The sequence below is a fragment of the Python bivittatus genome, unplaced genomic scaffold, assembly GCF_059951505.1.
Source record: "Python bivittatus isolate LINGU-HERP-01145 unplaced genomic scaffold, Pbiv_v1 ctg000480_np1212, whole genome shotgun sequence".
NCBI lineage: Eukaryota > Metazoa > Chordata > Lepidosauria > Squamata > Pythonidae > Python > Python bivittatus.
This window is the reverse complement of record NW_028277075.1, coordinates 72,492,328-72,505,061: the sequence shown is the minus strand read 5'-3', so window position 1 is coordinate 72,505,061 and position 12,734 is coordinate 72,492,328. Positions and strand designations below refer to the sequence as shown.

The following is a 12,734-nucleotide window of genomic DNA, read 5'->3' as shown; positions in this document are numbered from 1 at the left end:
CAGGGACGCCGCAAGTCCCAGATTGATCCCGGGAGAAGCTCTTGAAGCCGGCGGAGGAGAGGCAGCCAAAAATGGCTGTGAAAGCCAGGACAGCTCCAAAGTAAGAAGAGAGGGGTGTCAACCGGGTGAGATGGACCTTTACTATTCAACTATTCTTAGAGAACACCTTAAGTAACTTAAAGAGATTTTTAAAAGTGAAGAAAAGTGGATCAAGCGGCGAGATTGAGCCTTATAAAAAAAAAAAAAAAGGGGGGGGGAAATCTTTTTTTTAACTTTCCCTTTTTAGTGGAATTGGCAAGATGTTTTTTCTTTTAAAAAAAAATATTTTTAACTGGACTGGCTTTTTCTTTTTAATACTCAATAATTCTTTATCTTAAGCCTCTCTTTTGACTAAGATTTCTTTATTGTTATAAGAAATTTATATTTTTTGATTTTGAAATGGGGAAAGTGGAGTTAAGAGAAAGTAAATGAAAGAAAGTTGCACTGCCATCTAGAGGCTCGACATAGTGTTTTTTTTCTTCCATTGTGACGCATGCTCAAGGACCCTGGGCTTTCTAAAAAGATAGTGGGATGTGCATGTTTATACAGGTGCCATCCGAATAATTATAAACAAGAAAGTGGAGTTGAAAGCAACTTTGAAAATATCAAGATGGAAAGTTTGAGTTAGTCACAAGAGCCTTGATTAGTGGCAGTAGCTCTTCTTTCTGCTAGAAGCTCTGCTTTGCTCTCTATTCCCCCCCCCCCAGTTGGATTTTTAAAGAGATCCAGCCTTTCCCCTCCTCTTCTTTTTTTTTTTTTGCTTTTTTTTCTCTTTCTCTTGGCAAGAACAAAGATAAAGAATCCTTTGACTCAATGAAGGTTTATACAAGATAATAGACTATACGAGAAACACAATGCAGAAAAAGATTTTTAAACTATCGAGGATGACTATAAAAAACTGGAAGAAGAGCTGCAGAAATTCCTGCAAAAAAGAAAAAAAGATATTAAAGCTAAAATGGACTTAATTAAACATAAAATGGGATCAATGGAAAAGGAAGAAATAGCACAAGAAATCAGAAACATTAAACAGAATTATTTTGAGGCTTATAAACTGAGAATTAAAAGGGTTAATCAACTGATAAATGAAGAGGGACAGACTTGTTCTTGGTACTGAGGGTGAGAAAAAGATTATACAAGATTATAATGGAAAATCGTACTAAGAGAATGTATAAAAAGAAGAAGTAAAACAATATTGAAAGAAACTACTTCAGATGCTTAAAGAAAAAATGAGGGGAATACAACAATGATGGAACTGACAGAAGCTTCAAAAAGCAGAATGTTTGAAAGGACATTTATTATTGCTTTCTCTTATCCAATAATATAGAAAAAGGAATAAACAGCTAGATGTTTTGGGATATTGAATGAAAAGGGTGAACTTAAAATTATGCAAGCGCTGGAATAAAGTATAAAACTGAGATATATAGTTAAAAATTGTATTTGATTATAAATGTTTTAAGAGATTAGACTAAAATTTATACATGGTTGGATATAGTAACATATAGATTTTAAACTAGAGACATTTTTGTTGAAACATGTAGTGAAGAATTAAGTATGTTTTGATAGTGGTTAGAACTGTAACTTTTAAGAATTGGAAGAATGAAAAAGTACCTATGCAGGAGGAAGTTATTGAAAATTATGGAATGTGCAGAGATGAGTTAAATTGAGATTTGAAATTAGAATAAGAAGATAAGTAATTTTATATGACACGGGATTTGTTTTATTAATGATTGGATGAGAAAATATAGTAATGTAATGGATTAGGAAATTTTACAATAGAAATTTGATATCAATTATTATATATATATACATATAATCGATAGATGAAAATGTACTACTAATCCTATTGAAAGTTAAAATTTCTTGTAATAAATGATTCTATAGACTAGCTATGAATGATTAATAATTGTTAATTGATAAGTACACAAGTATATTTTGAATAGATGATATGAGAATTTAAGATTATGAAAGGGGCACCAACGAGTTGGTAACTGGTTGACACACGGTATAAAATGGAAGATTTTTTTTTTTATGCTTTTCTATGTTCTTGTTTGTTTATGTATGTTTTGTGTTTGTTGTAAAAAATAAAAAAAATTATTAAAAAAAAAAAAAGAGAAGTGCTAAGGACCAGATGATTTTTATTATGTCCTGATAACTAAACCATAGAACTCAAAGAGGGTGTACTTTCTTTTTCACATGACTGTACATGGATATCTGATGAACAATCTCTCTGTGCCCAGCCAAAGTTTTGTAAATGCATATCAGGTTGATCCAGGCACCCATGAGTAAATCATGGATATGGCAGTCTTTATTATGACCAATCTTTCATTCACCAGCAACAGCCAGAAACCAGGGGTGCTGAAGCTCCAAAGACCAACCACTGGGGCTGAGCGTGAGGGACTGGAATGTGAAACTGGCCACAGATACCAAAAACTCCTTCCCTGAGAGTGGCCTGCCATTGATTCCTACCCTACTGTCCCATGCCCATCATCATCCTGATATTATAGCCTGGCCTATCCCCCACCAGATCCTACTGACCTGATCTGACCCTCAGTCCCCCTGATTAAAGGTCCCCATTCAAACAAACCAACAACACACTCCTCCAAGTGGCCAGAAGATCTCAATCTTTGGATGCTTCTGATAGCACTTACTTGCTCCCAGTCTATCCAGCAACCCCACTCCACCCTCCTAGGCTCCCCACTTTCATGCCGGTAGCCAACAGGGAAAAACACACATACACAAAAACCCTATATCTGACTAGGAAGGATACAAAAGCCAGTGTCCACCCAGAGAGGAGGAGGTGGCCCAGGTCCGCCCAGCCCCAGCACACTGTCCAAATTGACGATCCAGAAACTGACACATGTGCCTCTCTCATCTTCAGGGGTGCTGATATAAATTCCACAGAGCTTCTAAACAACACATTCCAGGCAGAACTCAGTCCCTCCGAGTCTTACGGCTGCTGAGCCAAATGATGAGAATGGCGAAAAAGGCCACTGTATGGGGTGGCAGGCTTCTTTTTTCCCCCCATAAGACATCACATCAATTGGCTTATACAAATACAAGGCATTTTGTTCAGGAAGTACAGTCATGTGAAAAAGAAAGTACACCCTCTGCTAAGGCCAAATGATTTTTATTATGTCCTGATACGTAAAACCATAGAACTCAAAGAGGGTGTACTTTATTTTTCACACAACTGTATACCACAATCCAGAGCTGATCTAGTTTTCCTCCACCCAGAGAGATAATGAAACCACACAAACTTCCAATCTGAAGGTAGAGGAGATGGTGATAATGATGATAATTTCTTTTTTTTTCCAATAATTTGGTTAAACATTTTGGATAGAACATTAAAGAATACAAGTGAAACAGAAAAAAAGGAAGAAAAAAAGGTGTAAGAAAATGAAACAAACCCCCCCTCCCATTCCAAAAAAGTGACTTCCCACCCTCATGATGACAAGGATAAACAATTCCATAATCTCTTCACCTCCTCTTATTTAACCAATGTGAAACTCTTCATCCTATAACCCATTTCTTAACAATAGGCATCTCAAAGAATTAACCTCTTGTGCCATGCAATTCTTGGCAAAAAGTCCAAACAGAGCTCTAAGATATGAACAGTAGTTAACATATTGTCAGGTTCAGCCCAAAGAACTCCCCAAGATAGTGCAGATATAGTTCTGTTGCGTTTATTAGCTTCCATCTCAAGACAGAAATCTCTCCAGACTGAATCTAACTTCCCAAGCCAGCAAGCCAAAACAGGGTGAATTCCTTAGGGTGGTGCCAGTCTCATCTTCTTAAACTTCCCACGTTCCTGTTGAGGGCTAAGGGAATGCTTATCTCCTTGAGCGCAGCCTTCATCCAACCATACCTTCACATCATCTCTCCCTCCATCTCCATCCTCCCCCTCGGAGTTCTCATGAGAACTGGGCAAAGGCGGCGGAGACGAAAGGTCAGGTGATGTCAGACGTAGCCCAAGGAACTCCAAGAGACCATGCAGATTCAGTTCAGCAATGTTTATTAGCTACAACCTCTAGCAAGAATCTTCCCAGACTGAAACCTCAGTTCCCAAAGTCAGCCAGTCAAAACAGAGTGAATTCCTCAGGGAGGTCCCAGCCTCATCCTCTTATCTCTTCCTCACCCCTCAGGAGACGACAGAGCATGTTTCCCTCCCTGAGTCTGGCCTTCATAATTCCATTCCATCACAGGTGATGATGCTCTCTCGTTACCTCCTGGCTCCTCCTTCCAGCCATTTGATCGGTCCTGGAAAACAGCTACAACATTAGCAGAATCAGCTCCCCTCCCCCCTACCACATGCAAACCCAAAGTGGAAGGCTGTGGACTGCTTTCTCCTGCCCGCTCCTCCCCTAAAGCCCCCACCAAACCTTCCTCCAGCATGCTGACCCCACCGTCTTCTTCTGCAAGAGTCCAGGATTGCCTACAATCGGAGGAGGTGGGGAAGACTGCATTCTCAAGGGACTTGGTGGAGTCTCCTTAAATAGTAAGGAGCGGTGAAAGACCGGATGGACCTTCATTGAAGGTGGCAGCTGCAAGCGAAAAGCTAACTGGTTCACCTGCTTCACTACTTTAAAGGGTCCGACAAACTGGTCATCCAATTTTTTGGATGGCCTGTTGGAAGTTAAGAACTTGGTAGACAACCACACTTTGTCCCCCACCAAAATCTGTGATCTGTCTGCCTGCGGGTATCAGCAGCTCCTAATTGCATCGGTTCTCCCTCCGCTAGCTCACATGTCACGGTATGAGGGGAGGGAAGGGCAGCCAGGGGAGGTTGAGGAGCAGTGAGAGGAGTATACGGAGCATACTGCTTTAATTCCAGCAGCCTGGCATCAACTACTATACAAAGCTGATACAGGTCATCCAGAGTATTCGGAATGCCTTGTTTTGTCAGCTCAGACCGGAGCTCAGGGTCCAACCCCTCTCTAAACTGGTCCATAAGACCACTTCATTCCACTCAACATCCCCTGCCAACAACTTGAAATCTGCAGTGAATAACCTTACCGGTCTGCCGCCTTGCTTGAGCTTGCAAATGTCCTGACAGGCAGTTAATCTTCTCACTGGATCTCCAAAATGCCCCCTGAAGGCAGCTACGAAATTTTGGTAGTTGTTGAGCACTGGATCACCTGCCTCTATGAGAAGGGTCGCCCACTTGGCAGCAGCGCCCTTCAATAAACTCATCACAAAAGCCACTCTTGTTCGGTCTGTAGGGAACTCTCCCAGTCTGCTGTCCATGAACAACTTGCATTGTGCCAAGAAGGTTGTCATCTGCTCCACCTCACCTCCATACTTCTCAGGCATGCTACCAGGTGAACGTAGCAATACTGGTGGCAGGGGAGGTGGTGGCTGGTCTCCTGGTGCAAGCTGTTCTATTAACTGCCCCATAGCTTCTTGGAGATTATTAATCTGTGCATCCACTTGCTGTTGATATTGTAGTAGGGCTGCCACCAAGAACTGGGGTGTCAAATTTGCCCTCTGGGGATCCATTGCCATAATTCCAGTTCCCCCCTCTTGATGGTAGTATGAGTCTGGAGAGATTGGTGTCAGGTTCAGCCCAAAGAACTCTCTGAGACAGTGCAGATACATTTCTGTTATGTTTATTAGCTCCCACCTCAAGACACAACTCTCTCCAGACTGAATCTAACTTCCCAAGCCAGCAAGCCAAAACAGGGTGAATTCCTTAGGGTGGTGCCAGTCTTATCCTCTTAAACTTCCCACACTCCTGTTGAGGGCTAAGGGAATGCTTACCTCCTTGAGCGCGGCCTTCATCCAACCATTCCTTCAGACATATATAAAATTCAACATTCCACATCTCCGCTGTTAGCTAAAATAAAATCCCATATAAAAAGGATAACATGGTCCCAATATCCCAGTATCAACAAAATAAAAGAAAGGTTTAACATAGCAAAAAGGAACCATTTCTTCTTTACAAAAGACCAGCTCTAACACACAACACTTTTACTCAAAATAAGCACTTATCCCATTCAGAAAAACATTCCATATCTCAACTCTAAACTATAAGCAAATCCACAAAAGACTAAATTTTAGTGTAACAAAGAGAAATAGTTTCTCCTTTTTTTAAAAAGGATCAAACTCCTTACTTGAAGTAAAATGACAATTAAATACAAAGCCAATTTGAGTAGTGTAAAATTAAGATACATAATATAATGATAAAGGAAAGAACTTAAACACAATAAGTTTATACTTATTAAGTATAAACAGATCCAGTGTACCACATTTTTCTCCACATTTTTCTGCACATCCAAAACGAACCAGCCAGAATACCAACATCTCCACTTTATCCCTTCATATTCTTATATTAAGGATTGGAGGCACTCACCAGCTATTTCCAGCCCTGTCATTTTGCAGGTGTCTAACTTCTTTGAAAGGGTTAAAAGGCAATTAGAAGGTAGTTAGCAAGGGGAGTGTACAGACTTAGTGTCCTCTAAAAAAATACTCCGTTTGGGACTTGAGCAATTATGGAGAATTTCCCTACCTCCTGTTTTCCCCCACACACCTGGGACTGCTGTCTTGTAGTCTTTCCATGAGGAAAAGGAACAATCACAAGGAGAAACAACTTGGGTGATTGCACTACCTCTCTCTTTTGTCCAGAGAGGATTGTAGGAGCCGATGGGCTATCCGACTCCTTACTGAAGTCCGCAGACATTGGCTCCGCTTTACACAGAATTGTCTTCAATCCGCCATCTTTCCCAGGAAGTCTATGAAGATGATAATTCCTATGCCAAGGTTCTCCACACAATTTTATGAGCTTGCCCCCACACCCCCATTTCCTTTTTCCAATGTAAAAGATCTTGACTAAATGAGAAGGACCAGCCCTATCAGTTTCTGTGAGTTGCAGAGTTCTATAGCAAGTTCATCAAAAATATGTTCATTATTCCACGGCAGGACTTTCTTTAGCTTTGTCAACAAGAGTGAACTGCCAAAGTAAATAAACAAAATCCTAGTAACTACAAGGAAAAACACCAAAGATGTTTTTAATGTTTGATTTCATTTCTTTCAGTGGTGTGCAGTTTAAAACAACTTCCTTCAAACTGGTATCCCTCCATATGGGTTGCACGCGAAACCCATGAATCCTAACCAACATTGCCCTACATTGGACAAGGCTAATTGAACAGGTAGTCTCCTTACCCCAGAAAGAACTTGGAGTCAGATATTTTTAAGCTTGTAAAGATTATAGTCATGGCTAATATACACACTCGCCACTTTGTCATTTCTACAGTCAATGGTTATAAAGGGTTTTGATCCTGTGATTTGTACAATCAATCATTTTGATGCAGGACTCGCAGGAACCCTCTTTTGCTTGACTCCTGCCCAGCTGCCATTGTTTATGGCTGAAGACCCTGGGAAACAGCTAAGGGGTGAACCAGCTGGAAGGGCAAAGCTTCTTTGATTAAATTGAAAGAATGACCTATGGCAGAGGTTGGGACTCGTATTGGTGAACTGTATTTTATTTGTACAAAATGTGGTTTTATTGAGATAATATTCAGAAGAATAAGCGATATCACATAGACACAGTTTGATCTCACATACACACAGTTTGATAAACAAGAGTTTACAATGTATTCTTTTTTCCATTGAAGTCCTCCTTCTTCAGAAGTGGCAGAGGTTGCTATAATATCATCTATTAAATCTGTCTAGAGCTACTTCCTTTAAAAATCCATGTATCCCCCACTGATTTTGCCGTATCATCTAGATAAGCCTTCTGTATGTTGTTCCCCAAACGGCCACATTTACAAGTTATAATAAAACAATGTTTTTCCCTTTCCAAAGCCATATATTGCCCATGATTTTGTCAGAGCATCTTCCACCTCCTTGTTCCTCAGGCTGTAGATCAGAGGGTTGAGCATGGGGATGACAACCGTGTAGAACAATGAGGCCCATTTGTCTTGGTCCATGGAATAGCTGGAACTTGGTCGGAAGTAGATATAGAGAATTGTTCCATGGAATATCCCAACAGCTGTCAGGTGAGAAGCACAGGTGGAAAATGCCTTGAGCCTGCCCTCAGCAGAGCGCATTCTCAGGATGGTAGCCAAAATATAGACATAGGAAACAAGAATCATACCAATGCTGCTTGCTTCAAAGAAGCCATCAATGGTAAATAGCAGAATCTCATTAACATATGTCTCAGAACAGGAGAGTACTAGGAGTGGAGGTCCATCACAGAAGAAGTGATTGATAATATTAGACTTGCAGAAAGACAGTTGGAATGTACAGGAAGTATGTATTATTGAATCTAGGAGAGCTGTAAAGAATGCAATAGTGATCAGTTGCTGGCAGAGCTTTTTCGACATTACATTTGAATAGAGAAGTGGATTGCAGATGGCCACATATCTATCATATGCCATCACAGCCAACAAAAGGCACTCTGCATCCACAAGCAGAGCAAATAGAAAGAGCTGGGTAGCACAGGCAGTGTAAGAAATCTTTTTCGTTGCACTTAATAAGTCAGACAGCATTTTAGGAGCAATGGTTGAGGAACAGCAGAGATCCACAAAGGAGAGGTTGCCCAGGAAGTAATACATGGGTTTCTGGAGTTGGGGTTGTGTGCAAATCAGCAGAATCATCCCGAGATTCCCGAACACAGTGATGGCATAAACCGAGAGGAAGACCATAAAAAGAACAAGCTGCATTTTGGGATTGTCTGTGAATCCCTGAAGAATGAATTCAGTAATGATGGATTCATTTTGTTTGTCCATAATCGTTATCACTGGATGGTGGTTTCAGGATATTAGCTGATCCTGAAATGTCTTCCTGATCCCTTCTGGGGGAAAAAAAAATATATTACTTAGAACTTCATCCGTGTTCCTATCTAGACTCAAAAGCAATCTGGATTTTATTCAAGGGGGTTCGGACCGCTTTACTAACTTAACTCAGCATACATTACATTTTGTAGGTGGAATTCATTTATTATGCAGAAATGTAGTGTGTGAGATTATATAAAATTCTAAGAACTTGTTTCATTTGCTTTTCCAATGTCAGTGAAGGATACAGGTCAATATATTGCTACGTCTGTTGCTGTAAAAGTATATGTTGGATTCATGGCTGCTGGCATTTGTAATCCTCCCTTCTGTACTGATTCCAAAACCTTGCAGCATGCCTTAGAAAGGGGGATCTGAAAGCTCCAGATCTTCTGGTTTAGGTCCTATTTATTTATTTATTTATTTATTTATTTATTTATTTATTTATTTATCCAATTTATATGGCTGCCAATCTCACAAAAGTGACACTGGGTGGCATAGAACAAGCCAAGAAAGCAAAAATTTATAAAATAAACACTGCCTAGAAAATTATATAATAATTATTAAAAAAGCATTAAAGCTATAAAAGCAGAACTGAAAGAGAGAAAAATTTATCCCAGTTCTCCGTTCAGCAGATGGTAAGTTAGCCGGTGGTAGAGTACATGAAATTCCCACCCCATTCATTTTCCAATTTTGTTTTTTGGGGGTTTAGATTTTAGATCGAAACAGATAGTAAAATGGATACTCTAGATATAATGTTCCCCAAAGAGACATCAAGTCTGTCATAAATATGAATTTTCTTGTCCACAAAGGATTCCCCAAATTGCTCATGAAAGAGTTTGGAGAGCGTCTGGATGGAGTTAAGCCCTGGAGGCTGGTCTTCAACTGGGGAGCCCTGAAAACCTCACCCAACAGACAACAAGACAGGAAACCCATCCCTTCCCTGTTTCTTGACAATGGTCCAAAGCAATGTCTTCCCATTGCTCCAATTAAGATTGTGCTCATTCCTTGTAAAGACAAGAAATCCACTTGACAGTGTGCACTGGTACCTTAAACAATCTTTCATTTGGGGAGGAGTACCCTCAATTGATTCCTGCTTTATTATTGGGCAGTCCACATTTCCAGTGACTAATGGATTTCTTTCTTTCTTTCTTTCTTTCTTTCTTTCTTTCTTTCTTTCTTTCTTTCTTTCTTTATTTATTTATTTATTTATTTATTTATTTATTTATTTATTTATTTATTTGTTGCTGTTTCTTTTGACTGCAAAGATGTGGTGAAGACTTACTTGTCAACTATCTCCTAGACTACAATGAGCTGAAAAGTAGAGTGAATCACAAATTGGCCCCCGTGAAGTGGCTATATGCTCAAATAGATACAGAGAGGACGAAAAGTAAACTTGCAGATTGCAGCTCAGACCTTTATAGTGCCAGAGAGAAAATTGGGTCAAGGAGAATTGAAAAGAGGTGTTTAAATATTCACAATGGTGGGGAAGGGGATATGCAGAAATTAACAACTGAAAGAAAAGCCATAGCTTTCTCTGAGGGATTAGAAATTAGATTTAGAGCTTAAAGCTGGATAACTCTGAGTGGGACTTTGAATGGACCAACTGAGATGCTAACCTATCTTCCCAAACTGAGCTGTCCTTGGTCTCACTTCTTTCCCCTATCTAAAAATTGGGCATCCATACAAATATCTGTTCAAAAGCAGTCATTTTATACACTGGTGCTTTCTAGGTCAAAGCACAAGTGACTGCTGGAGGATAATTGAGGCATACAAGACCAGTGCAACTTTACTTACAGGTTTATGCACTGTGACATACAACCTGACTTCTTGTTCAACAGTTGGAAGCAAAATGTTCTTCCTCTTCAACTATAAATCACGCAGAGATCTATCAGAACCTTGACTTTACTCTCTACTGTTGTTTAGGTTAACGTAATTTTACTGTATCCTGCTACGCTTAAAATTATGTCCTGTCCCTATACAGAGATATAAAAAAAATGGGAAGCTGAGATCAGACTTTAAGAAAGAGAAGGTTCGCTAACATGTGAATGAGCCAGTATTGGGAAAGGAATTTTTTTTGACCCTGTCATTTGATTTGTATTTAGCTCAGATTTTGAAGCTGTCTACATGATTGGACTCTGTTGAAGGGATCCTTACAATGGATTCATTTTCTCTCTTCTCACAGCAGAAAGATGCATCTGGAATTAAGCCTTAAGAAGGATTTAATAGCTTGAAACTCTGAACTGTTATAAATCTACTTAAACTCAAAAAGGAAGCTTGCCTCTGACTTTAATACGGTTTACAAACTTCTCAGTATAAACTTCTCAGTCCCCATAAGGGTTGTTATTAATATAAAAATGCCACATGTAATGACAAAAAGACTAACCTTAACTTCAGTATAAATCTTTTTCTGAAATAGTCAACATACCTGGAGTTGAGTCAGTCTTTGTTCTTACAAAACCTGTAAAGAGGGGCAGAGATCTTAAAGGTCCTTTCATATCACTTGGGACATTGTCTCTCATGGACTGCAGTACTCCAGATCCTGGAGATAAGTGTTTCCCTTTTCATTCTTTGTTGTGCTAATTTTAATTGGAGACTATTGGCAAGTAAATAACATCTTGGATCTACAACTCAAAAAACTGCAACTCAGACATGTCTGGCTGCTTGTAAACTCAAGAACAACATTCCCTGCCTAGTCTGTATCGAGCCTAGGAATTGCCAGGACTTTAATAGGAACCCCTAAAGACTTTTCAAGAGAGTCCACAAAGACTGACGTTCTACTAGATGCACATTCCACATAGATGTTGTTGATGAAATGTAAGCCCAATGATCTTTTTGAAAATCTAATTAACGGAAACCACATTTCTCAATAGATGATCTCAATTTGGCTAATGAAATCCTAGGTGGTCTATTTTCCCATGGAAATTTTCTCAATAGCGTATCTATCTTAAGAAAATATTTATTTGGCATTAACATTGGGAGACTTCTTAATACATAGATTAATCTCGGGACAGTATGCATTTAATAACAATTTCATGGAATTTTGATCCATCTATTAATACCTAGGCAAGATTCTAATACCTTTAGCATATTTAATTCCCTATATTTAGCAATATTTTTACTAGGGCAAGTTTGGAATCTGAATAAGAATTTTCCAAGTCTGTGGTACCAAGTAATGGTTTCTTAAGTAAAGGGCAGATCACTGTTTCTTTCAAGGCAAGTGGAACCATCCCCTCCCTGAGAGAGGCATTCTCTACTGCATGAATTCAGCCACATGTCACCACCCAGGAAGACTTGACAGCTGGGGTGGAAGGGGGAGGGGGACATGCATCTGTAACACAGGAGGTGGAACCCCCAGTCCTAAGGACCTTGTCCACTTCCTCAGGGCTAATAGGCAAATTCTTCTCCTATAACTGAGAAGTTGGCTCTATAGGACCAAAAAAGCCAGAGTACAACTACATGCATATCCAACCAACAATCCCTCTGTGCTCTGCCCAGTGTTTATAAATGCATATTAGGTTGATCCAGACACCCATTAGGAAATCATGGATATGGCAGCCTTGATTATAGACGAACCTTGCATTCAGCAGCAACAGCCAGAAACCAGGGGAGCTGAAGCTCCAAAGACCAACCGTTGGGCTCAACGTTGGGGGCTGGAATATGAAACTGGCAACAAATACCAAAAATGCCTTCCCTGAGAGTGGCCTGCCGTTAACTCCTACCTTACTGTCCCATACCCATCATCATCCTGATATTATAGCCAGTCCTATCCCCCACCAGACCCTCCTGACCTGATCTGACCCTTAGTCCCCTGATTAAAGGTCCCCATTCAAGCAAACCAACAACACACTCCTCCAAGTGGCCAGAAGAGCCGAATCTTTGGATGCTTCTGATAGCACTTTCTTGCTCCAAGTCTACCCAACAACC

General features: G+C 39.9%; 1 protein-coding gene across 1 annotated transcript; it reads right to left on the bottom strand.

Moving 5' to 3' along the window:
* Window positions 1-2,361: 2,361 nt before the first annotated feature.
* LOC148215031 (olfactory receptor 5AR1-like) lies at window positions 2,362-8,771 on the bottom strand. The gene is made up of 4 exons (XM_088145118.1): window positions 7,858-8,771; window positions 7,527-7,582; window positions 5,053-5,576; window positions 2,362-2,436 (listed from the first exon to the last, which is right to left on the bottom strand). Exons 1-4 carry the CDS (start codon window positions 8,763-8,765, stop codon window positions 2,362-2,364), a joined length of 1,563 nt encoding a protein of 520 aa, XP_088001244.1. The 5' UTR covers window positions 8,766-8,771.
* Between the last annotated feature and the right edge of the window lie 3,963 nt (window positions 8,772-12,734).